General features: G+C 41.7%; 1 protein-coding gene across 9 annotated transcripts; it reads left to right on the forward strand.

Moving 5' to 3' along the window:
- On the forward strand, positions 1-24,671 carry tecpr1b (tectonin beta-propeller repeat containing 1b). Of its 9 annotated transcripts, XM_049560377.1 has the most exons (28): positions 1-181; positions 1,258-1,307; positions 2,378-2,406; positions 5,481-5,577; positions 7,758-7,990; positions 8,082-8,264; positions 8,427-8,549; positions 10,196-10,318; positions 11,666-11,840; positions 12,140-12,240; positions 12,335-12,436; positions 14,857-14,984; positions 15,070-15,683; positions 16,046-16,158; positions 16,275-16,430; positions 16,510-16,659; positions 18,348-18,505; positions 18,763-18,890; positions 20,742-20,835; positions 20,933-21,029; positions 21,109-21,188; positions 21,277-21,333; positions 21,417-21,591; positions 21,764-21,899; positions 22,077-22,169; positions 22,257-22,363; positions 22,594-22,713; positions 23,585-24,671. In XM_049560377.1, the coding sequence occupies exons 5-28, from the start codon at positions 7,766-7,768 to the stop codon at positions 23,723-23,725; spliced, it is 3,579 nt and encodes a 1,192-aa protein (XP_049416334.1). In that variant the 5' UTR covers positions 1-181; positions 1,258-1,307; positions 2,378-2,406; positions 5,481-5,577; positions 7,758-7,765; the 3' UTR covers positions 23,726-24,671. The 9 variants fall into 9 exon arrangements, with proteins under 9 accessions (XP_049416334.1, XP_049416329.1, XP_049416330.1 ...); XM_049560372.1 differs by having other exon boundaries at positions 1-1,307; positions 2,234-5,270; positions 5,478-5,577; XM_049560373.1 differs by having other exon boundaries at positions 1-1,307; positions 2,378-5,270; positions 5,478-5,577.
- Positions 24,672-25,534: the final 863 nt, after the last annotated feature.

The following is a 25,534-nucleotide window of genomic DNA, read 5'->3' on the forward strand; positions in this document are numbered from 1 at the left end:
GATGTCAGCTGAGCTCCATGCAGTCTGTTAGCTTAGAGTTTGAGTGCACTCCATGTGTGGAGGGCAAGCTTGTTGACGGTGGGACTTACATAATTGCTGTCCTCATTATGAGTGGGCTACCCTTAATGTTGCATAATATTGGATTCACATCCTCAGATTTAGTCAGAGGATCAGCATGCAGGTTTGGACAGGATAAAAGTGACTGAATTAAACCACAACAGGAGAAAAAATCCTGGTTATTAAATATTTATGGGCAGGGTCACTTGTACAGCAGTAGTATGTGTAACAAAGTCAAATGTACATTTCTAATATTAATTAATTATATTAATATTAATTAATATAATTACACAAAATCTATGTCAGTTGTTACCTGACACACTCAGGCCTCCGTACTCAACATGTGGAATGTTTGATACTCAGTTTCTGTACCTGTACATTCACCTTTGGGGGCACCCCACCAAAAAAGATGTGTAGTTCGTAGTTTCCGTGCCTCTAAGTTCATTTAATGCTAACATATTCCTGTGTCACTTAATTTGTGTAGGGGCTCAAGTTCAAGGTCGTAATTGACGGAGGATTTTGTTTTTGCCTCTTGCTGTCAGGGTTGCTTCCAAAGATATCCACGGTCTGGATATCCATGCAGACAACATTAGAGTCCACCATATGTAATTAAAAGCCCAGTCCCTTTTACTAGCCCAGTCTGGCTATCTACACATTTTGACCAATAAAGGCCTGTCTCATTTAGAGGCCTGGTCTGATTGCCAAGCCGTTCATTTTTTTATAGAAGTTCTTTGGATGTATAAAAGCGGGTTGTTGGCTACCTCACATTATGTGTCCATTCTTTGATCACCCTGTAAGTTATTAATATTGCTTTAGTCCATAAGGGTCCTCAGATCAAAAGAATCAAAAGGGTTTTTCATAAAACTTCATCCAAGTTATGAGTTTTGTTTTAACAGGATAAAGTGGTGTTGTGTCGGTATGCCGGGCGCCATAATCCCCAAGTGCCATAACTCACTCTCTCTCTCTGATGCTTTGTCTGTCAGAGCTAGATCAAATGATTGATTCATAATTGATATATTATCTGAAGCCTGATTTTTAATTGTAAGTAAGTAAGTAATATTCATACTGGTTAAAATGAACTATTTGATTGCATTTCCTGATCTTTGCAGTTTTGTGTGAAAGGAATTAAAGGCCAAATATAGGCCTTATTTATATAGTATAGGATATTGATGTGATTTGTTTTTCTTGTGTTTTTTTCAGAGCCCTTTATCTACAGTGTCGGGAGTCATCTAGAACCCAACACAGCTATGGTGAGCTGAAAACTGATATAAAGTATTATGTTAAAGGTCCAGTGTGTGGCAGTTAGGGGTATATATTAGCAGAACTGGAATATAATATTTATAACTCTGTTTTCATTAGTTAATAACCACCTGAAACTAAGAAACTAAGAAATTTGATTTGGTTGCAAAGTGCGACCTCAACACTAGATGCCACTAAAGCTATGGAAAGACAGTAACTATACCAGACAGTGAGGAAGTACTTATAGCCTGTCACTTTCCATTTTCTTTCCACTTGTACTCCACAGTATTTCACAGAGGAAATTGTGAGCATTTGCTGCTCTATATTTATTTGACAGGTATAGTTATAGATTAATATTTTATATAGCCTAAATAAACACATGATACACCAATAGAAATACATGTACAATGCACTGTTAAAGGTTCCAGCAGTCGTGATCTCTTGCACGTGCAGCAGTGTGTAGTTGGGTTCTCTTATCATGTTCAGATGTCTATAAATTGCTCTCAGTTCAACCAAACAAAAATAAATTCTCAGGTGTTTTAATTTAAATAACCATTTAGGGCCCAAAGAGGTCAAATAATCTAATATTTCACAAAACAGCCGAATGAAAAGTCAAAAATATGAATATGAATTTGTTAATCCTACCCCACTTATTGTTTCATGGCCCTTCAGATGTATCTTGTGACCCTTCACAGGGGGCCCCACCTCAAGTTTGGACAACCACTGCTTCACTGTATATATATCAAACTCCACCTTAACCAGCTACAACATAAAATAACATTTAAGCATTGAAACATCAGCATTATCATTTGATACTTCTACATATTGCTGATTAAACTCTATACTTTTAGTAACATTTTGAATGCATTTCTTTAACTTGTGATGGTACTCACATTGTTGTACTGCTACTTATACTTGAGTAAATTGCCGTTACCAGTAGATCAGGAGCAGACAGCTCGTTCCCTTCAGTCAACCAATCAGTTTTCACCCCATCCAAAAAAATCCACCTACTGAGGAAGAAGAGCTCACCTGTGATATCACCTGTGGAGGTGATGACTCATGACTGTCGCCTCTGTCCAAGGTGCTGAACCTGGGACCCCCAAGGATGAGGTATGTGTCTGACTCATTGTTTCACCTAAAAGGCAGCACCATGGCATTTACTTTAACACTTTAACATCTGTATTCAGATACTTTACTTGAATACATGTTCTAATACCACACTCTGAAAATATTCCACCACACGTAAAAGTGCTGCAGTCAAACCCTGCTTCAGTAAAAGTATCATCAGGAAGAATTTACTTGAAGTATCAGTAAATGTATTCAATGCAGCAAAATATTCCCTGTCAGTGTTTTTGGATTAATATTACTGCTGCATTAATGTGTATGGTGTATTTAACTGCTGTACATGTTTAAGCCTGTGCTCATTTAACTCCTTTACTGTTGGGTAGTTTAATCTACAGAACAGTATCATATTCTATAAAATCATCATATGTGTATGGAGGCACATTGTGATTAGGAGGTTTAAGATATGATGGGCATGTGACTTTATCATGAGTTTTATTTAACTGTATTTTATATTTCATTTAATTTACTTCTTCTTATATTTATTTTATTTTTTCCATTTTATCTGGGTACATATTCCTTCTAGCTTACTCGCAGAATTTTATTTATTATTATTTATTTTGTTTATTACCTGCCATGTCTCGCTTTGGTTAATAAGGTGTGTAGCATATTAATTATTTGCAAGCCACTTGTTGACCCCTCTTGGTTACAGGTGGGACAGGTCGGGGGGGTGTTTTGTTGTTGTGATGGACTGTATTATTTAAACCATGGGATGTGACAGACTTGATTATAAAATGAAAATTGCAAGTCATAAAAAATCATCATACGTTTGTGAGAACCTCGTATTTCTGAAAGTTCATGAGCTCAGAAAAACAGCCCTGTTTTCAGCTTCTTCCAGCTTATTTTTAAAGAGTTTATCTTAAAAAGTAGGAGAATTTTCTCAACGCATAAATGAACATTTCATCCTTTTGTTTATCACAAACATTCAAATTGGAAATCACCAAATTTGGAGATTCGTGGCTTTCAAAGGACAGGAAGTGTATCAAAAAGAAATGGTGTAAAAGACACAATATTTGCTTCTGAGATGTAGTGGATTAGAAGTTGGCCTATATGTGGCCAAACAGTATTTAAGACCAATGCAACAACTCTATTTAAAAAATATGTTGTTTTTTTGTTGCTGGAGTCCAAAAGAGAAAATAATCATAAGTAAAGACAATAACTTTTATTTGACAATACGAATAAATATCTAAAACCATTAACATCTAAGAAGTACAAACTGCAGTATGAAATGAAAAGCCAGAATTTGATGTAGCAAGTAAGTCTATCGCAGACCCCAGTAATTACCACCACGTGAGCCCACTGTGAGCCTCAACACTGCAGTCTACACCGCAATTTACACTGCAAGGAGAGACTCAAGTGACCACCACCATTAGATTTCAGTTTGTTCAGCTCACAGTAGTGAAAAGGACAGTACTGAATCCAGTAATGACATTGTAGCAATCAGGCATCACAACAATTCACACTAAAACTAAGGTTGAGTCCAATTCAACATGGCAGACAAATTAAGCCAGATGACATAGATGGACTGGTTCAGGCAAAGCAGCGGTCTGGCACTCAGTCTGCAATAAGGGATAACATGGTCGAAATCATTTCCAGGGATTAACCCTCTTACATTATCACACCAGTTTAGGTTACCTTGCTCACTCTGAGGCCCTGGTTAAAGAAGGAGACACTGGGACGATCAGCAGGCCGAACACTCTGGCTCAGACAAGGGGGAGACAAAGACTGAATTTCCCAAAGGATTACATGTTTATATTAGTGACAGGCCTACAGTCTAACAAACAAAAGCAGCTATCTGTGGCCTATCTCTTCAACATGGAGCACACATACAGAGCAAAGATCAGTCAGGATCAGTCAGGACACAGCATCACTACAACCCTAGATCTCCCTTACCTGCACACACCAAGCAGGAAACACACTAACCCTACCTACAGAGGGCAGTGTTCTCTACATGTCCCCCTTCACATACTGTAAAGCAACATAAAATGGAAAAAATGAAATAAAGTAAAAGTATTTGTACTTAAGTAGGCCTACAGTGCTTGAGTATGTGTAGTTATAGTGACATTCAGTGTTGGGAAGGTTACTTTTGAAATGTAATAGGTCATATATTAATAGTTACCCTGCTCAAATGTAATAAGTTATGTTAATAAACTATTTTAATTACATCATCAAAGTAATGCAACTTGTTACATTTAATTACTTTTCTATTACTGTTGTAACAAATGTTTTAAACTGATGCAAAGCCACAGAATAAATGTTATATTCTACATATAACATTTTACCTTAAAAAATATATTTTAGATGCAACCCCTTTGTAATCACTAACATATTTTTCTCAGTAACTGTAACTGATTACAATGTCATTTATTTTGTAATTTAGCTACATGTAACTTTACTCCCCAGCACAGGTTGAACTCCACTACCTCCAAACATCAGTGTTATTCAGTAGTAAACTTTCTGTCTCTGCCATTTTGTTTTCATCCTGATCGGCCTGTTGGTTTTTGATGACATTTTCCAAACTGTAGCCAAACAGGTAAAACCAACCTGCGCTTCAATAATTCATTTGGCGCTGAATAAATTATTGAAATATGCGCGTCAATCAGCTGCTGCCGTCGGAAATAAAAAAAACTAGCAGGAGCTCGTCTTTGTTCCACCAATAGGAGACAGGGATCCCTGACTCCTGCAGAGCTTCAGCCAATCAGAGCAGCACTTCCTCCATTTCCTGTTGTGGGCTCGGGAGTTGGACAGCATTCCTTTGGACCTGAATGTGAATTAAACAGCACAGCCGGAATGTGCATGAGTGACTTTACTTTTCTTCTTCAGTGGTGTTTGCTCATGACAGAGCCTCATATGTGAGTAACTTGTGTGTGTGTATGTGTGTGTGTGCGAGTGTGTGTGAGGGTGTGTGTGTGTGAGGCTGCCTGCACCCTGGACATGTAAACAGCTTATAGCCGACTTTGCGGCATACGACTCCATATCAGATGTGTGTGTTATCACGCTGCATGTCGTGCTTTAACACCCTCTGTTGTTGTTTATTATGGGGTGTGAATGTGTCCTAGCAGGGGCCTCGGACATGGCAGGTATCGGCTGTTGCACCTGATGTCATGTCGCGTGCGCTGATATTCCCTTGACAACCGCGGATCAGATACCAATATTCAGGTAGGCTTCTGCGTGAACCCGCGGTGTGTGTGTGTGTGTGAAGCTCCACTGCAACCTCTATAAGCAACATTAAGTTTATTATATGAAATTATAGTCCTATAAAAAAATATATAATAACCAGTTGTCTTTCTGTATTTCAGAATAAAGTTCAAGCTGCTGCTTTATATTATAATTGAACATTTTTATTTATTATTCTAACAAACCGAATTAAGGCCTGTGTGATAGTACAGCAGTAGTCGAGGCATAGTGACTGTCAATACTGTAGCGGATTAGTATCAGTCGGTAAAGCAAGTGTCAAGCCACACAGCCAGAATAAACACAAGACTTCCGGTCAGAAATTTCAAATTAAAAGCCCGTAGCCGCCAGGATGTCTGCATGCTACATTAAAAAGTCTATTAATGCCTTAAACTTTATAGATAGATATTTCATTCATCTAATAGTCATTCAACAGTCTTAAATTTGTATTTGTGAAGTATTAATTGCCACAAACATCGTATACAATTTTTTATTTATCCATCTTTTAGTTTTTGATGTCAAAATGAGTCAGTATCTGATGGTACAAATCTTTAAACATAGCACTAAAACATATATACTAATACTTCACTTTTTACTTGCTTTACCTTTTGGGAAAAATTTATGTTAGCCTAACTTGCGCTAATAACCATATTCCAACATAAAACCCGCCTCTGCACGGGACCACATTAATAACGATAAGCCAAAACAGTAAAACCACTGACAGGTGATGTGAACAACTAGTTAAAGTATTTTATTGAGAGTGGTGTCAGTTTGCACAGATCATAATATGAGGGAAAAAACACACAGATTGCTGCCAAGACAACTCAGAAACCATCCAGAGCAATAAAAGTAATGCAGGGAATTTACTCCTCAATTTCAAAGAAATCAACAATTGATTTTTGGAGTTTTATAAAGAACTTTACTGTTTCAGGTCTGAAAAAGACCTATTACAAACTTTTTAAATAGCTGTAACAATCCTGGTCTTAGTCAAGAAGACACAGATTTCCGAAATAAAGCTATAACCTTATAGGAAGGTTCGACTTCCATCATCTTGTTAAAATGCAATGTTCTGCCGGGAAACCTTTGGTCCTAGCATTCATGTGGATGCCACTTGACACCCACCACCCACTCAAACACTGTTGCAGATGAGACACACCCCCTCATGGCAACGACTCTTCCCAGTGGCAGTGGGCCCCTCCAGCAGGACAATGCACCATACCACACCAAAAAAATGCCACTAAGAACTCAAGGCATCAACCTGGCCTCCAAATTAGCCAGATCCCAATCCCGCTGAGCATCCGTGGAACATGCTGGTACCCCACCTCACTACCCACAGGACTCAAAGTATCCGCCATCAACACCCTGGTGCCAGACACCACAGAGGTCCCGTGTCCATGTCTCGAAAGGTCAGAGCCAAGTCTGATGCAAGGAGGCTCCACCGTAGATTGGAGGTACCTCTGGGATATCGGCATGTATGCTCGATCAGATTGGGACAATGTTCGGGTGGGTGGTGAGTGCCAAGTGGCAATGACCCAAGGTTTCCCACCAGAACATTCCATAATAGCCATAGACTGTATACAATTGTAATATGATAAAAAAAAATTCCAAGATTTGTCCAAAAATATGTCTTAAAGTTGGTTAAAAACTATCTTGAAAAAGTCTTAAAAGCATTACATTTAATTTAAATTTGACTTAATCTTGTAGATTCTATGGTCATGTCGGAGTGGTCACTAGGAAAATAAATCTAAAGGTTAGATAATAATTTTTAGAAACAGTTGAGAAACAACAAGAAAGATGAGGGAAAAGATAGAAACCTGAGAATAAAATCAGAATCCAAAACTTTGAGAGTATATTTTAGTTTATTTGCAGAATTCTTAAAAAACTAATTCAGATTTCTCATTTCAACCACTGACCTCTGATGGAGCGACACATCTCATCACATATGTCTTTCTCTTATGGCTCTGATCCTCTTTTTTATTATAGGGATGCAGACTACCAGAGTGGGAAAATAACACTCACTATTCAAGGATGAATCTAAATGCAAATGTGGCTTTCACTCATGGTCGTATATCTGCAGGATGTCAATAAGGCTCAAGTGCGCAGAGTCATAAAGTAAATACCAGACAGATTGGAAAGACGAGTGCTGTCCTGCTGTCTCCTCTCAGGGGCCATCATGCCCATCACGCTGCTGTGGGCCGTGGATGTGTACGGCCGGGTGTACAGCCTCTCCACAGCCGGCCAGCGCTGGGAGCGGGCAGACGACCTGCTGCTGGAGCTGAAGCGTGTCACAGCGGGGAAGGGGCGCTGCTGGGGCATCGGCTGCGACCACCACGTTTACCTCAACATGATGCCCAGCGAGACTCCCATACGCTACAGGGAGGAGACCTATGAAAACCAGGTTGGCTCAGGCTGTATGTTGTCACACCCACGATGTAGACGCTGTATGTCGATAATGCTAAAGTGCTGTTGCTGTGTGTGTGTGTTCTCAGAGGTGGAACCCAGTGGACAGCTTCACTGACACACTGCTGCCCACCGACCGCTGGCCGTGGAGCGACGTGACCGGGATGAATCCTCAGCCGCTCCACAGCTTTGAGCTGCCGTCCCGCAGCTGGGAGTGGGAGGGAGACTGGTATGTGGATCAGAGCTGTGGAGGGGAGCCCAGTCAGACTGGGGTAAGAAACAACACATGAACACACACACAGAGACTGACATTTGTATTTGTTCCTGTTCTTTCTTTATTCTTGCTTGCTATCTCTCTAATTTGGATAAATTAAATATAAAATGTTTTATTATACTGTCTACTCTACTGTGGCTCTGTTTGTGTCTCTCTTCAGGGCTGGGAGTATGCAGTCGACTTCCCGGCCAACTTCTCTCCAGACAAGAAGTGGAATTCCTGTGTTCGTCGCAGGCGGTGGATCCGCTACAGGAGATATATAGCACAAGGCACCTGGGCAAAGGTTTGGACGCTCTCTGAGACTATTATATACAGTGGGAACTGCTTATAGTGATCACAGTTACAGTGATCAACTGCATATATGGACCTTAAAGTTTGGGACAGAGTCAGTCCTGTACAAATGCTGTTTAAATAGTTCATTCATTCTTCAGAAACTGGGACAAAACCTTTCTTTTTGGGGTGTTGATTTTTACTCTTCAACCTGGACTAGGAACATATATTTTAAAAGATCAAAGTCTTGACTTTAAAACTTGTAAAGGACCAACTTCCCAGTGATTCAATTTTTTTCTTGAATAGCATATATAGTAGATGTCAGAGGTAAGATCTGACGGAGTTGACAGAAAGTTATGTATTCATGAATTTCACTGCAGTCGTAGTGAGAAGCAATTTCATCTTGTCCAAGTTACAGAGTTCTCTTGCTGCTGATCAAAGCTCTCATTTCTAAACCAGAATTCTTATTTAGTTTTGTTTTATAGTTGACCTGTTATGGCTGACACACCTGATAGCAATATTATTAACAAATTTATCAAAAAATAGATGGCTTACCAGTACTTGAGCAGCATTCCTGCCTTTCTGGAAACCAGGAAGTGAAACAGCAGTCCCTGTGATTTAGCTTATTCCTTTCATAAAATGTTTTCCTAGAAAACTGACAAAAAGTTGACAGAAATCTGGGAAACATCTTTAAAGGGCCAACATTTTCAAAAATATATATATTTTAAAATAAAGATGATTATAGCAGTATACTTTTAAAAAGATTTTATCAGTACGTACCGTTTAATTTTAATTTAATTTTAATTTTTGACGTTTTTAATAGTTTTAAGTCGTGAATTCTAGGACAAGGGTGTTTTTTGGCACAGGACAAGGTTGAAAAATGAGAGCAAATTGAAATATTTTATAAGTCACATTTATTTTATATATATAAGTCCGTTAAAAATAATGTTTCACTCCAAAAACAAAATTAGCGTGTTGATAAATTATAATCTTAAGGGATATTTTTGATAGGACAAGATTTGTCCCAGTTCTCAAGAATGGGTAAGTTCACTTACAGTAATCAAGTAGTCAGCTTACATTTTTGATTTTAGACATGACAACTTCTGGAGTAACAGTTTAAAACTAAAATATCTTGTATATTTTTTTTTTTACTTTAATCCCATTTTACTTCTCCTTGAGGTAACTCGTCTGCTTCCGGCTGGCTACCTGAGGCTGGTGCTTTGTGCACATTGGAATCATGATGGGATTGATGTGAAAAACGTAGTCTCCTCAAAACTTATGGCTGCTAGTGATAGAGACAGGGAACATATGTGCATGGGGAAAGCACCTGTGGTTGAAGCCGCCCTGCCCGGTCATTTTTGAGTTGGACCTAAAGCTGCAGTTTTTTTAGATAGTCAGTAAAATTCAGTAAATAGTGAAGCTTTTTTGTTTCATTACTTTATATTAACATAATAAATATACAAATGTCATTAAGATAGTAGTTTGCATGAGAAATAAGGGGGGGGGGGAAGAAAGAAACCTCGGTTTATAGTGATCAATTAGACCTGGACAGATGTGATCCCTATAAGCGGTTTCCACTGTCTCTCCATAAGTATCTGTGCAGAAAAGTTGAGTACAGATCAAACTGAAGTCACAAGCAAATTCTCTGTCTTACTGCAGATCCCTCTGGACAGTCCCAGGAAGCCTCCACTGCCGCTCTGTGACATAAGCTGTGGTGGCTGGGAGATGAGCGACCAGTCTGGAAGGTATCCCTACCTCTGGGGTGTGACCCAACAAGGACAGGTCAGTCTGCTCCACCAACAGTCATGTGACAAAGGTTTTAGGGCGTGTGAAGTCCACATAGCTTTCTCCTCTTTTCATTTTTTTCAACTTAAAGAGGACCTGTTATGCATCACGTATTTTGCCTCTCTACTAGAACATGTTTACGTGCTTAAAAAGCCCAGTCTGCTCTGATTGGTCAACGTTTCCAGGTTTGAATCTCGGCACCTCTGCATTGTCATTGCAGCTCGAAAAATGACTGTGATTGAGCTTCTAAACACAATCAGGCACATTCCAACAGGAATATGATCCGAAATCTGAGAGAAATTTTTGACATCAGCGACCAAGATTACATGTTTCCCTGACATTAGTATGTAGCTACATGGAGCAGTGTACTTGCAGCCCCGCAATGACTGTGTGTAGCGTAACTTTCTCCCGTTAAAAATGACCAATAAAAGCCTATAAACACAACTGTACATGTTTGAGCAGGACTGTGATCCGCAATCAAGGATAAATAAACAACATGGGCAGCCAAGATTACGTGTCCCTGATGTTAGCATGTAGCCAGACATACATACATAATGCAAACACTTGCAGTAGCATGCCTGGAGGAGCTCACCGTATAAAGATGTTCGACACAAATTGACATCAGCTTGTGTCGACAGTTGAAAAAGTGTTGTAAACCGAGTATTTAGAACAGTCCGAAGGGCACAGGGATTACTTTCGCATACATTTACCTCATTATTTGAAACTTTGGCCACTTTTGATATGAACATACGTCACTGTAACATATGATAGAAAATAAGGGAAAGCAAAATAGGTCCTAAAACTGAAGGATTATGTGCACTACTCACTATGTTTTTGAGAATTTGCAGCTCTGGGGTTAATTAAAAAATAATTAAAACAATTAAAAACAATCATGGTTACTGAATTATTGATGTAGCACTGAATGTACCTTATACTCTTGTTCACAGTGGTGTGTATTTCCGCCTAGGCAGCCTCTCCACAGTGCTGTTGAACACTCCAGTTGTGCAGCCTAATTTGTCTTTACCAAACACACTGTCTTAGACAAAGATTGAAATTTTATGAGATCAATTGCTGCAAATGTGGATCTCAGTCAGATGTTGTAGCAACAGGCTTCTGTCAGTGCAGTGCACTTATAATTTTTGATCACAAGGGGGCAGCATAGCCTCACATAATTCACATAGTTAAACTTAGGTCTTCTTGAGCCTGAGAAATATAAAGTGCTGTCACTGACATGTGTCTTAAATACATAATATCTTGTATTATGGATGTGTCATTTTAAGTCTAGAGGCATGTTATACTATTTCCTACTCAGTCCAATTTTATGACTTTGTCTTCACTCTGCAGGTGTGGTTCAGGGAGGGCATCCACCCTCGGGTCCCAGAGGGCACCAACTGGGAGGAAGTAGAAGTGCCCAAAGAGGTGGCTCAGTTGTCAGCAGGCCCAGGAGACCTGCTATGGGCTTTACTGTGGGACGGGAACCTGCTAGTCCGCACTGGCCTCACCCTGGACAGCCCAACTGGTCAGCACTCACTGTAGTTCACGTTAACATGTACCCACCAATATTATGTTTCCATTGTCTCTCATCTTTGCCCCCTTTAACAATCCTTTCTATGTGGTGATTGTGGGAATTGTGTCGGGATATAAGAGACTACGTGCAGTGTTGTCATATGTGGAGACCCAAGACAATAGGCCAGGATTATTGTACTCTACAAAGATTATCATCAGCAATATCCTGTTACATTTTTCAAAAGTCAAATATAATGGTATGAGATTAAACGTCAGTGTCAGTGAACACGCAACATTGTCTTTGTCTATCAGGCACATCGTGGGTGGAGGTGGAATCACCAGGAAAGGACGTTGAAGCGCTTCATGTGGCTGTTGGAGTCAGCGTGGTCTGGGTGGTCACTAAAGACTATAAGGTAAATCAGTGTTCCTCACGTGTGTAAAACTCTAAGTGGCTGTTGTTCAGTGTGATGGTAACATATCTGTATCTGTGTGTTTATGTGTTTCAAGGTGTGGTTCAGGCGTGGCGTCAACTCCCACAACCCCTGTGGCTCCGGCTGGATCAGCATCGGAGGGGAGATGATAACGGTGGATGTTGGACTCAATGACCAGGTTAAAAGATTTCTGCTGGTTGTGTCATCATCACATCTTTTTGATGAGAGCCTGAGCCTTATCACAATGTAGTGATTTTTTCCTTTAAAGGAGTACTTCACCCACAAAATGATCATTTGTGTATGAGTTACTTGGCCCATGTTTCACTTAATTTGTATCATCCAAAAAGAACCTTTTTGCTAACATACACTCATCTGCTACTTTATTAGGTACACCTTGCTAGTACCAGGTTGGACCCCTTTTTCCTTCAGAACTGCCTTCATTCTTGGTGGCATAGATTCAACAAGGTGCTGGAAACATTCCTCAGAGATTTGGGTTCATATTGACATGATAGTATAACACAGTTGCTACAGATTTGGACTGTGGAGTCCACTGGAGTACAGTGAACTCATTGTCATGTTGAGATGATTTGAGCTTTGTGACATGGTGCGTTGCCCTGCTGGAAGTAGCCATCAGAAGATGGGTACACTGTGGTCATAAAGGGATGGACACGGTCAGCAACAATACTCAGGTAGGCTGTGGTGTTTAAACCATGCTCAGTTGGTACTAAGGGACCCAAAGTGTGCCAAGAAAATATCCCCCACACCATTACACCACCACCACCACCAGCCTGAACCGTTGATACAAGGCAGGATGGATCCATGCTTTCATGTTGTTTACACCAAATTCTGACCCTACCATCTGAATGTGGCAGCAGAAATCCAGACTCATCAGACCAGGCAACGTGTTTCCAATCTTCTATTGTCCAGTTTTGGTGAGCCTGTGTGAACTGTAGCCTCAGTTTCATGTTGTTAGCTGACAGGAGTGGCACCTGGTGTGGTCTTCTGCTGCTGTAGCCCATCTGCTTCAAGGCTGGACGTGTTGTTGGTTCAGAGTTGGTCTTCTGCAGACCTTGGTTGTAATAAGTGGTTATTTGAGTTACTGTTGTCTTTCTATCATCTTGAACCAGTCTGGCCATTCTCCTCTGACCTCTGGCATCAACAAGGCATTTTCACCCTTGTGTGTGAAAACCCCAGTAGATCAGCAGTTTCTGAAATACTCACACCAGCCCATCTGCCACCAACAACCATGCCACATTCAAAGTCACTTAAATCACCTTTCTTCCACATTCTGATGCCCAGTTTGAACTTCAGCAGGTTGTCTTGACCATGTCTACATGCCTAAATACATTGAGTTGCTGCCATGTGATTGGCTTATTAGCTATTTGAGTTTATGAGCAATTGAACAGGTGTACCTAATAAAGTGGCCTGCGAGTGTAGTTAACAATGCTAAAGGGGGTTCCCAACTCTGGGGCGTGTTAGCAGCAGTAATCTTAGCCAAGGCTTGTGTTCAGCAATGTAGCTGTTAGTACTGAAGGTGTATTTCAGTGACACCTTAATATTTAAATTTATTAGACACCAAAAACAACATACTAGATTTTTTGTCAGTAACATTTCATTATTAATGAGCATGAGCGTTCCAGCCTTTCTGATTCCTTTAACCTCACTGTAGCATGTGTCCACCCCAGCCAGCCGCTCCACTCTCACTGCTCCCCCTCTGACCGATTCACTTTACCCTCAACTCTGGATCTGGTTTCAGGACGAGCCAGATCAGGGCTGGGGTCGGGGCTAGAGAGGCTTTCGCTCAGTATCTCACTGCTGAAGACTTTGCTAGCACTGCAAACCCACATCTCACACCTCCTCCCCTTCCGTCTCTCACCTCTGTTCACCCCCTCCCCCAAGGCCTTCTACCTCTGGCCTCCAGTCCTGCCCCGCGGTTGCCCTGTAACACGAGTACAGCCAGCCGTTCCAGCCAATGTCCCAGCAGTAGCGCCTCAGGCCCAGCCTTATATATCCCCAGACTATATTCCTACTGGCCTGACATATGGGAGACTCCCTAATTAGAAGCTGGCCAAGCCGTCGTCATCATATCCCATATTTCATATTTCAGGGTTGCAATTATGGATATGGCGTGTGTGAGGTGGCGGGCGCCAGTGTTACAGTATATGGCCTTATAAAGTAACAGTCGCCTGCGGCCTACTTGTGTCACTGATACACCTTTGAAGAGTGAATAAAAGTTTCATTCTATCTCATTTGGCATTTAGCAGGAATCTGACACATTTAGTTGTCTGTGTTGTCACTGTATTTCCTTCATGTGGTGACCGAGTGGATTTATTTAATGGCTCAGGGTGTGTGCCTCTGATTGTGATTGTCACCCACTGCTTTGTGGACTCTTCGCCGGGAAATTAGCTACAGAGACCACGTTTTTGTACCAGGCTGCTGTAAAGTTGGGTGTATAACATGGGGGTCACCCTCAAGTGGCCATTCGAGGAACTGCAGTGTTTTGGCACCTCTGCATTGGCTTAATTTTTCAGTCCCGGAAGTTGAAGCTTAATTTTACCTTTGTTTTTCTACTTTGTTTTCTTCTCTTTCATCTGTCAGGTGTGGGCGGTAGGTGAGGACCGCGGCCTGTATTTCAGAATGGGCGTGACGCTTTCTGAACCAAGCGGGAACGGCTGGATTCCTGTTTCTGCCGAATGGGGCAACAGTAAAGAGGTTATCCCACCCAGGTCTGTATGAATAATCCAGTTGAATCTTATTTAATCTTGTAATAAAACGGACCCCTTATTTTTTTCTGCATGTGTTGTTTAACAGGAAGGAGCGTGAGTTTGGTGGCCAGCTGACGGATGCCTCACAAGGCTCAGTCCTGAGCTGCACCGACTCAGACTCAGAGTTAGGTCCAGCTGATCCAGAAAACAGCACGAAAGATGCCCCAGTCCTGGAGGCAGCAGCCCCCTCTGTTGTTCCCTTAGGGGGAGCAGACTCACCTTCACCTCCCCTGAAAACAGAGGACGCTCCCTCAGCTTCCCAACAGGATGCCCCCAAACCCTTTATCCCTGCGAGCGACAGCTTCATCAACAGCCTGGTGTCGGACCGTGACAAAACTTCCACGCCCCAGCTGTCCATCGCAGAGGTACCGCTTGAAGAGGTCGAGGAGCCGTCCCCAGCCCCGATACTCCGGACCCCTGAGACCGCAGGACACGATGTTCCCTGGATGAATGTGGATCTGGAGGGAGCAGAGGCAGCTCGGTGTGCGCAGGCGTTGGGGTCTTCGTCAGGTGATGGCGGTGCTGCTGCCACGTATGCCCTGGGGACGCTGGAGACCTCTCAGGGTGTTGGAGAAGAGGACGGGCCAGTGTGGGCCTGGATCTCTGGTGGAGGCTGTGATGTGGATGCGGATTCGCAAATCAGCTGGCTTAGTCCCACAGGTATATGTACAACCAGTATGGAGTGATTCTTAAAATTAATTTACTTACTCATTTAACAATCAAATTAAAAGAGTACTTCACCCACAAAATGATCTGCATATAAACTTCTCACCCTCTAGTTAAGCAAAGTTTTCTCCATGAATTCAACATAAGACGCGCTGAGTAATTGACATACAAAAGATCACAATGTCACCAATGTTGTTACATTTATGTCAGTTTATATCTGTATTATATCTGTGTTTGAATGTTGTACACTGTGTGTCTGTGGCTTTACATGTATAGAGATATACTGTGTGTGTCATCTCTATGGTCGTCTGTCTGTATGTCTGTCTAAACGTCTGACTTGTATGTGTGTCTGTCAGGTCCTCTCACCAGCTCCCTGTCGCTGACTCCAGTGCAGTCAGCAGCCTGGAGCGAACAGCAGCAGCAGGAGCACAGAGAGGAGATCAGCAAGAAACCGCTGGAGAGAAGCAATGTAAGACCTCCTGTGTTCGTCTTTCTTTCTGTCTCAGATCGATCACATCTGCTCTCCTGTCACATTTTTCATATCTGTGTCTATATGTGGTCCCACCCTCCTGTTTGCCTCGCCAGTCGGTGTGGGTGCGTAAAGGCGCGCTGCGCTGGTGGAGAGACTGGAAGCCTCAGCGCTGGGTGGATGTGGGTGTTGCTCTGGAGCAGTCCACCAAGTCTGACGGCAAGAAGGACAGCATTTTCTTTGTCTACTACACACAGTACGATGAGAAGAAGGTTGGTTTTGCTGCTGAGTTTTCAACAGTTGTCTTTTGTTCTTTCTCTTTATGCTAATGTTCTCGTCTCTGTGTCACAGTACCTCCATGTGTTTATAAATGAAGTGACGGCACTGGTCCCAGTGCTCAGGGACTGCCACTATGCCTTTGCTGTGTACACCGCCCAAAGGACCAAACAGAGGTGGCCTCTGGTACTGGCAGCACAAACAGAAAAGGACATGAATGACTGGGTAACTAAGTGTTTTTAAGCACACAGAGCATGCAGCAAATACATAGGTGAAAATATAGTTTATGCCTATCATACACTACAACAGTGGTTCCCAACTGGTGGGTCGTGGGGTCGAGATTTCTCCTCGGTCATCAGTTGAAAGTCAACACAGTTTAAAATCTTTACAGTCATACTTGTGTTTGCCAATGCCGTCGAGCTAGTTTGCTGTCTCTATTAAGTAGCTGTCCATTATTGATTCACTCAACAGCAAGAAATGGCACTTCAGAATAAAAGCTCTGTGCCAAAAATTCACTGTACTTCAAAATGAAGTGTGTTTTTTTTGAAAACTTGACAAGTTCTCGAGTCACTTGTGGTCCATTCAGAATGGACCTATGACCCACTTTTGGACCACAACCCACTAGTTGGGAACCACTGCATTAGAGGTCTTTGAAAAGACTTGTGAAAGACTGAAATCTGGCACCCTCTCACATGTAAAGACAATGGGCCTCATTTACTAATAGGTGCCTTAATATGTGCTTACTCTGTGCATAAAATATGTGCGCACACAGTTGCACCAACGCATTCATGACACATGCCCACAGGCTGTTGTTCTTACCACTGTGCATATGTTGGTGAATCAGAATCAGGATAAATTGGCAGACACATGCCCGCTATCTGCAATCAGCATACCGCCATGTCCCCATTTCTCTATATGGAAATATGTTTGCACAGAGCTGTATCATGGAGGAAGTGGTGAAGTTGTTTCTACACACATATTAAGGCCCTGACACTCCAGAGTCGGACCATCAGTGAGCGTCTGTAATTGAGATCACCCATCTCTTTTACAAGGGAGACCTGACCAAGACAGCAGCACACAAAAAGTTACAGCCAAACAACACTATAAAAAACACAAGATACACAGTAACATGTAGAAATATTAGAACACCTATACACAATGACAAGACCCACCCACTCATTCATCCTTGTACTTATGAGAGCTTTAAAATCAGGCAGAGAGACCAGTTCATGTAGTTTCAGCAGAGCACATAAAAGCTTTCTTACCTGGCTCAGTGTGTGTGCGAGGAACAGACAACAAAACTAAGTCTTGAGATCTCAGACTGTAGCTACAGTCAGATCTTTGTTCAATCAAAGTACAAATGTACAAATGGGAGTTTAAGCAGTATGGCTTCAGAAATGAACAAATACCAGTGACTGAGCCAGTTTGTAACAAGTCTCAGTGCACTATGATATGCAGTATCTAACGTGCAAACAATGTGCAGATGCAATCATGTACAACAAATCACCGTAATCCAGAACCAGTAAAAACGTAGCAGCAACCAGTCTTTTTCAGGCCTCAAAAGATAAACAGGACCTGAAATAAAACCCTAACACCAGCCTCAGCTTTTGAAGAAGATTATCAACCTGAGGTTAAAGAGATAAGGAGTCATCAAGGCAAATACTGAGATATTTGTAACAGGTGACAACCTCTAACTTGTTTCCCTGAGCAGTAATAACATCAGGAGTGTTCACAGACTTCTTCCTAGCATCTGAGAAATGCATGACCTTAGTTTTATCAGCATTTAAAACCAGCTTTAGTTGTCGAAGCTGAATCTGAATCTGACTTACACTTTACTAGTATTTGCATTTGCTAGCTAAATCTCATTGCTGATCACATTCCCTGTTGTTTCTGTGTCTGTCCTCTGTCCTCAGTTGTGCCTGTTGTCTGACTGTTGCTGTGAGTGTCGAGGGATCACAGGTCCCCCGTCCAGACACGCCCTGTGGTCCACAACCTCAAAGGGAGACATCATGGTCCACGAGCCGTCCTTCTCCCTGGAGGCTCCTGCACACACTCTGCCCTGTGACCACATGTGAGACTGATACCAAAAAGCCTGCCTGCTTTTTTTGTTTTCACTCTGTCTCTCTGGTAGATCTGGTCTTCCAACAGCTTTTTTGTGTCTGCATTGTCTTACTGTGTCACTAACATGCTAACACACTGCTCTGCATGGTGACAGTGGGTGTTATATTTGCTGCTAATGTGTCAGATCTCTGTAAGACTGTGTGTGGCAGTGCTTTGCCTCTGTGTGCTAACAGTAATGCTGGTTGCTTCTGGTGTGTGGTGCTGCAGGTTCTGGCGGCAGGTCCTGGGTCACCTGCGCTGTGTAGAGTCTAACAGTCTGGGGCTGGTGTGGGGCATCGGGTGTGACGGCACTGCCTGGGTCTACAGTGGGCGCTATGGGCAACAGCCCACCCCGGGTAAACTTACCCATATGTTTCCCACAAATGACAGAGACTTCCCACTGATACTCCCATGTACAAACTACTGATGGGTCCTTCGAGATATACTATGCCGAATTGTACTAAAACAATGTATAAACCCATACAGAAGAGGCCAAACCGCAGTGCACATGTATAAGTCAAAAATCAAATGTGCAAGTCCTTCATATCTCTTAATCAATTTACACTTAACGTCAAGGTTCTTTTTGGAGGAATTCTGACACCAGTCACTGCATCTACTCAAACTCTGGCGAGGTCACAAGATCAAAAAGATCTCCCACCTTTTTTATGAGGCCACAATGTGCTCCTGGCACAGAGTGAAGAGATGCAGCAAACTGGATGTATTTTCGAGGGCTATCCTGCCGACAACGTCAAAACTTATCACTCTCAATCATCACTCATGACCCACCAGAAGTGTGTGGAGACTCTGCCCTCTACCCATATTTTCTTATTGTCTTCTAAAATTTTGTGTTCGGGAAATTTACGGGCTTGAAATATTAAAGCAAGGCAAAACGCCAAACGAGAATGAATCTAGTTTTGGCCTTTACTTTTACTTTGGCTGGCGAACATGTTTACAAACAGTTACCGACAATCCTGCATAGTGAACCTTTAAAATTACATTTTTCGATCAACATAATAATTGATCTGTGTCAACTTTAATAATTGCTTAGTTATTTATCAAGTAAACATGGAACATATATGCTGGTGCAACCTCTCAAGCCAGAAAGACAAGCTACTGATATTTTGTATTGTATTTACACTAAATATTTATCTATAATTGGTACAATAACCATTAGGTAAGGTGAGCTAAACTAAACTAAGATAAACTAAGCTAAAATAAGATAATTTAATCTAAGATAAATTAAGCAAATATAAAATAAGATTATTTAATCTAAAATAAGATAAACTAAGCAAATATAAGATAAAATAAGATTATTTAATCTAAAATAAGATAAACTAAGCTAATATAAGATAAGATAAAATAATTTAATCATAGACAAATTAAGATAATATAAGATAAAATAAGATTATTTTATCTCAAATAAGATAAACTAAGCTAAAATAAGATAATATAAGATGAAATAAAATAATCTAATCTAGGATAAGATAAAATAAGATTAGATAAATTAAGATAAAATAAAATAATTTAATCTGAGCTAAAATAAGATAAGATAATTTAAACTAAAACAAATTAGGCTAATATAAGATAAGATTATTTAATCTAAAATAAAATAAGAAAAGATAAGATAGGTAAGATAAGGTAAGCTAAGATAAGATAGAACTTTATTGATACCGAGGGAAATTGCTGTGACCCGTCACATCATAATTGAAGATACATAGAGTGCAATATACTGAACAAAAGACCCCTGGGAAGTGACTAAAATAAAATAACAGTAAGGTGCAAATAAGGTGTGTTCCAAAATATACAATATATAAAATGCAAAAACAGGTTACCAGTATGGCTGATAAATAAAGTAGGGTTGCTTCTAAATATGTTTGTACAGCATTAAATCTGAGGTGTTTAGTGTAAGAGCTCAAGAGTGCAATTTCATCCAGAATGTTCATAATTATATTCATGATATTTCCTTATTGGCACAGTGCAAAGATGTGAAGCTGTTTACTTTAAATGTAAAATTTATGTCACATTTATAATTAATTATTAACTTGCTCACACACAGGAGAGAATCAGTCTTCCTGCTAACAGCTTGTAGTTTTATGTGCAGTTGCCTCAGCATGGTTCAAGACTCTAGCACCTGCTGCAGCTGTAGAGACGTGTATGCACACATTAAATATGTATTAAATATTTGTCCATGCTTGTGCTCCCTGCAGAAGATGCAGTTCCGATGCATCAGCAGACTGATGTCAGGAGCGTTCACGTGTATGAAAATCAAAGGTGGAACCCGATGACGGGATATACGGACAAGTAGGAACATCTCATCTTTTACAGTGTTTAATAAAGACTTTGTATTTAATTTAGGACTGTCTTTGACCACTCCTAAACTTTTTGTTTGTGGCTCCAGAGGACTTCCTACAGACCGCCCCATGTGGAGTGATGAAAGTGGATTGAAGGAGTGCACCAAAGGCAACACACACCCGCCCTCCCCTCAGTGGTCCTGGGTAGGTGGGACTGACTCAGAATCTCTCCTGCTAACACATTTAATTTCTTGTTTCACCAGCTAATGCTCCTGTGTTTCAGGTGTCAGAGTGGGCTGTGGACTACAACGTCCCTGGAGGGACAGACAAAGAAGGCTGGCAGTACGCTGCGGACTTCCCTGTGTACGTTACTTTTATTTTCCAGGATGAAAATAATAACATTGTAAGAAAGAGCGGTGTTTAATTTGTCTGACTTGTCTCCCTCCTGCAGGACATTTCATGGCCACAAAACCATGAAAGACTTTGTGAGGCGCAGGAGATGGACAAGGTAATCACACACTCACACACAGTTGTGTTGTTCTCTACTCTGAGTTTCTTCAGCATTGAAATAATCACATATTCTGCATACAGGAAGTGTAAGATCACACTGAGAGGTCCGTGGCAGCAGGTCCCTCCCATCCGTCTGAGTGACATCTCTCTGATGCCATGCCTGGCCCAGAGCAGGATGGAGCATGTCCCCGTGTGGGCCCTCAGTGACAAGGGAGATGTCCTGTGTCGCCTGGGGGTCAGCCCCCAAAACCCTGCGGTGAGAACTGAAAAACAAATTGTGATAGTAAACATTTACTTTTGGATTTTTAACCAAAAGCAGGAATATTGTCTTCTTTGGAATAAGGGCAAAAACTGGCATATTTTGTGCCTGTAAAAGTAGTCAGTGCTGAAAGCAACACTCTCTAACCCCGGTGTGTTTGATCTCACAGGGCAGCTCCTGGCTACACGTGGGCACAGACCAGCCTTTTAAGTCTATCTCCATCGGCGGAGCCAACCAGGTCTGGGCCATCGCCAAGGATGGAGCTGTGTTCTACAGAGGCTCCGTCTCCCCACAAAACCCTGCAGGTCAGTTGAAGATGTGAAACTCAGATGATTTTTTTAATGTATCACATCTGCAAGACAAAAAAGTTGAAATGTAAATCTGTTATACATCAACATAATGTCCCTATCCTGCATGAAGGTTTTTATAGTCTGAGTTCATGCAGCAGGCAGTAAATTTCCAGTGCTCTCGTCCCTCTGCAGGAGAATGCTGGTACCACATCCCGTCTCCCCTCAGGCAGACTCTCAAACAGCTGTCTGTAGGCAGGACCTCTGTCTTTGCTGTGGATGAAAACAGTGAGTAGCTGTAAACATCACAGATTATTTGCTTTACTAGAACCAAAGACTCTTAAAATCTGATAAACCATTTTTTATCTCATGTAGGTAACTTGTGGTACAGACAGGGCCTCACGCCCAGCTACCCTCAGGGCTCTGCCTGGGAGCCCATCTCTAACAACGTCACCAAGGTCTCTGTGGGACCACTGGACCAGGTCAGTACAACCACAGTAGACAGGAAGTCAGGCCAGGAAATGTGGTTACTGTTACTTTGTGACCACTGTATTTACCAAAGCCATTAAATCAGCCGGGGACGCTTGATTTACCCGCCAAAACTAAGTTTAATCAGCATGTGGCAGGAATTAAAGTGGAATCCACTGTAAACTATGTCTGATAATAACCCATCAGTGACAAGTGTTTGATTCTGTGCTGTGGCTCTCTCCAGGTATGGATCATAGCAGACGGAGTTCCATGTTTCCCCTCTGAGACTACTGGAGCTGTTTGTCACAGGCTGGGGGTGGGACCCATGCAACCAAAGGGACAGCTCTGGGACTATGGAATAGGGGTGAGTCATGGTCATTTAATATACTCCCTCTAATTCATATTTTAGTAATGATATGAAGGAAAGTACACCGGTCTATGCCCGAGTCCACTTGAAAAGGTGGTCGTGAGTGTAGGTCACATGTACAGTGGTACGGTCATAATAAAATCAGCGCCAACATCGAACTCATTGTGGCGAAAAATACAACAACTCGCAAGGACAGTTAAGAACAGAGAAGATAAATGAATTGTTTGCAGGTTTGAGGAAACGTAAAGAAATGTAAGTTTGGGCTTTGACCTTTACTGCCCAGTTTAAAACATTTGTCATAAAAGTAATCAGATGTAATAATAAGTTGCATTCTTATTACAATTTTAACAGAGTAACTGGTAATCTATATTCCAAAAGTAACCTTCCCAACTCTGTCAGCAGCGCAGCCAGCCTCCAAAAGACCCATATCCATCTTCGATGCTGCCTTCGTCCTGCAAACTCTGTGCTCCGTTCCCCCACTGATCCCCGCTGATGTCAATGCAGCCCCCTGGGCAGCAGTGTCTGTCTGCAATGCCCTTTTCTACACTGTAGCACAAAAAATGTCACAGTTGATGATGCAAGTGAACTCTGGGACGGAACAACATTACTAATGTGAAAGCTGAGCGGCAGGGGAAAAAAACATTTAATGCAAACCTATTCTTCAAATATGAAATAGTGCAAAAACTAATACTGTTTCAGGATCACAAATCATCTGTTCATCTACTGAAGAGGCTGAAAACATGCTCCCTATACAGTGTATTGTGGCCTTGATAGTGCCCTCTAGTGCACAAGTTAAGTAACATGTAAGTGTGTGGTGTGTGCTTGCAGCTGTACAAATGCACTCATGTCATGTGTGTTTGACTTCCAGGGAGGATGGGAGCACATCAGTGTGAGGGGGAACTCAGCAGAGGCTCCTCGCACCCCCCACCCTGCTCCCGTGGGATCCCCACGCAGCCCGCTCCCCCCACGGCCTCCCACACAGGTGAACGGGAACGCCGTGGGTGTGTAGCCTCGTCACACCTCCTCCTCCTTTTCCCCCTCCTTCTCCGCCCCAGCCCTGTTTGTGCCTGGATCCACATTTGTCTGCTCAGACCATTCCCACAGGCCCTTATCCCTTCATGTAAGGGGAATGCACAATCATATCACTGAGTTGAAACTGTAATATTACGGTTGGATTTGACTCTTGATCGATGGATGAATGTTCCTCCCCTGGCTCGTTTCCCGGGGTGGATATCGTGTCAGAATGCAGTGACGACAACACAGAGAAGGGAGCACAAGAACATTTAATGGATCTTGACGTCTTGTGGGATGAGGATTAAAGAGTGAGTGCATGTGTTTGCTCTTACTAGGCTTTGGCTACCAGGTGTTTTGGGATCTAGCAATAGCTTTTATTCTTCTATACAATATCCTGTGAAAACCGAAGAGGGCGGGACTACGACAAAGGGCTAAGGCATGGGTACTAAACTTGTCTTCAAACACGCAACCCCACTGTAGCCGAAACTGTCTTTCTAGAATCTTGTTTTTGTTTTTATTGCCTGTCCTACAATTGCATGGGATTTAAATTATTTATTTATTTATTTATTTATGCATTTGTTGAATTTTGTTTCCCCATACGTGTTGGCCTATTATATGTTTGCAATGGAGTGTTTTTCGCCCATGTTGCTACGACAAGCCTTTCAAATTCTGATAGCTTTTTCAAAAGGACCGGCAAAATTTGAGATCTTCATACCTCAGTAAAATATAATGCTCTTTAATTACAAGCAGAGAAAAATGTGGAAAATTCAGTCTGCATCACCAGATGATACCTCTCTATCCTCCTGCAATAAGGAACGTTCTTCCTGTCAGTATTATATCCATCTACATAACTGCTTTGACCATGACACATGACCGTGACTGTTGAAATTCCACAGCAGGTCCGAATGTCACCAAAACTCGACATTCATCTTACCAAGGGCATTGAGATGTGAAATAAAAATCTAAAACTATTGCTTTATGTTCGGACATCATTTCAGTGTGTCACTGTCAAAAGAGCTGTCTGTTTGCAGTGGTCTCAGTGGTCCAAGATCGAGGCACCGAATCCAAGTTTCTTGAGGTCCAGTGATGATCTGGGGAGCCATGTCATCCGCTAGTGCTGGTCCACTGTGTTTTATCAAGTCCAGAGCCAACATGGCCATCTACCAGGAGATTTTACAGCACTTCATGCTTCCGTCTGCTGACATGCTTTATGGAGATTTGCTTTCCCAGCAGGACTTGGCACCTGCCCACAGAGCCATGCACTGACCATGGCATTACTGTGCTTGACTGACCAGCCAACTCGCCTAACCTGAACCCCACAGAGAGTCTCTGGGGTGTTGTCAAGAGGAATAAGTAGTGACTACTGAGTGCACAAATGGTATGCCTGTTAACCACTTGGCTATTAGATGCCATAAAAAACACTTTCTGTGACGCCAATGACTATAATGCATTATAAACATACTTACAATGTGCTAAAACCTGTTTATAGCACTGTATAATTATAGTTATAAGCCCTCATAAATATTCATAATACTTTATAACAGTAATCATGACACAGTATTAAGCATTTTATAATGACTTGTAAGGTAAAGTGTCATAAAACCTCATTTCCAAATTTCATTACTTCACTTAAAGCAGCCAATATCTACTTGGAGTAACTTATAATCACATTTTTTCATATCATTATTGCAATTTATATTATTTCATATCCTATACTCTATACTTATATCATACTTTTTCCTACCTACCCATCCTAAGCTGCCATATTATCCAGTCCTAGCTACCTCTGAACAGCCCAGTCTCA

Source organism: Epinephelus fuscoguttatus, linkage group LG19 (genome assembly GCF_011397635.1).
Source record: "Epinephelus fuscoguttatus linkage group LG19, E.fuscoguttatus.final_Chr_v1".
NCBI classification, from domain to species: domain Eukaryota; kingdom Metazoa; phylum Chordata; class Actinopteri; order Perciformes; family Serranidae; genus Epinephelus; species Epinephelus fuscoguttatus.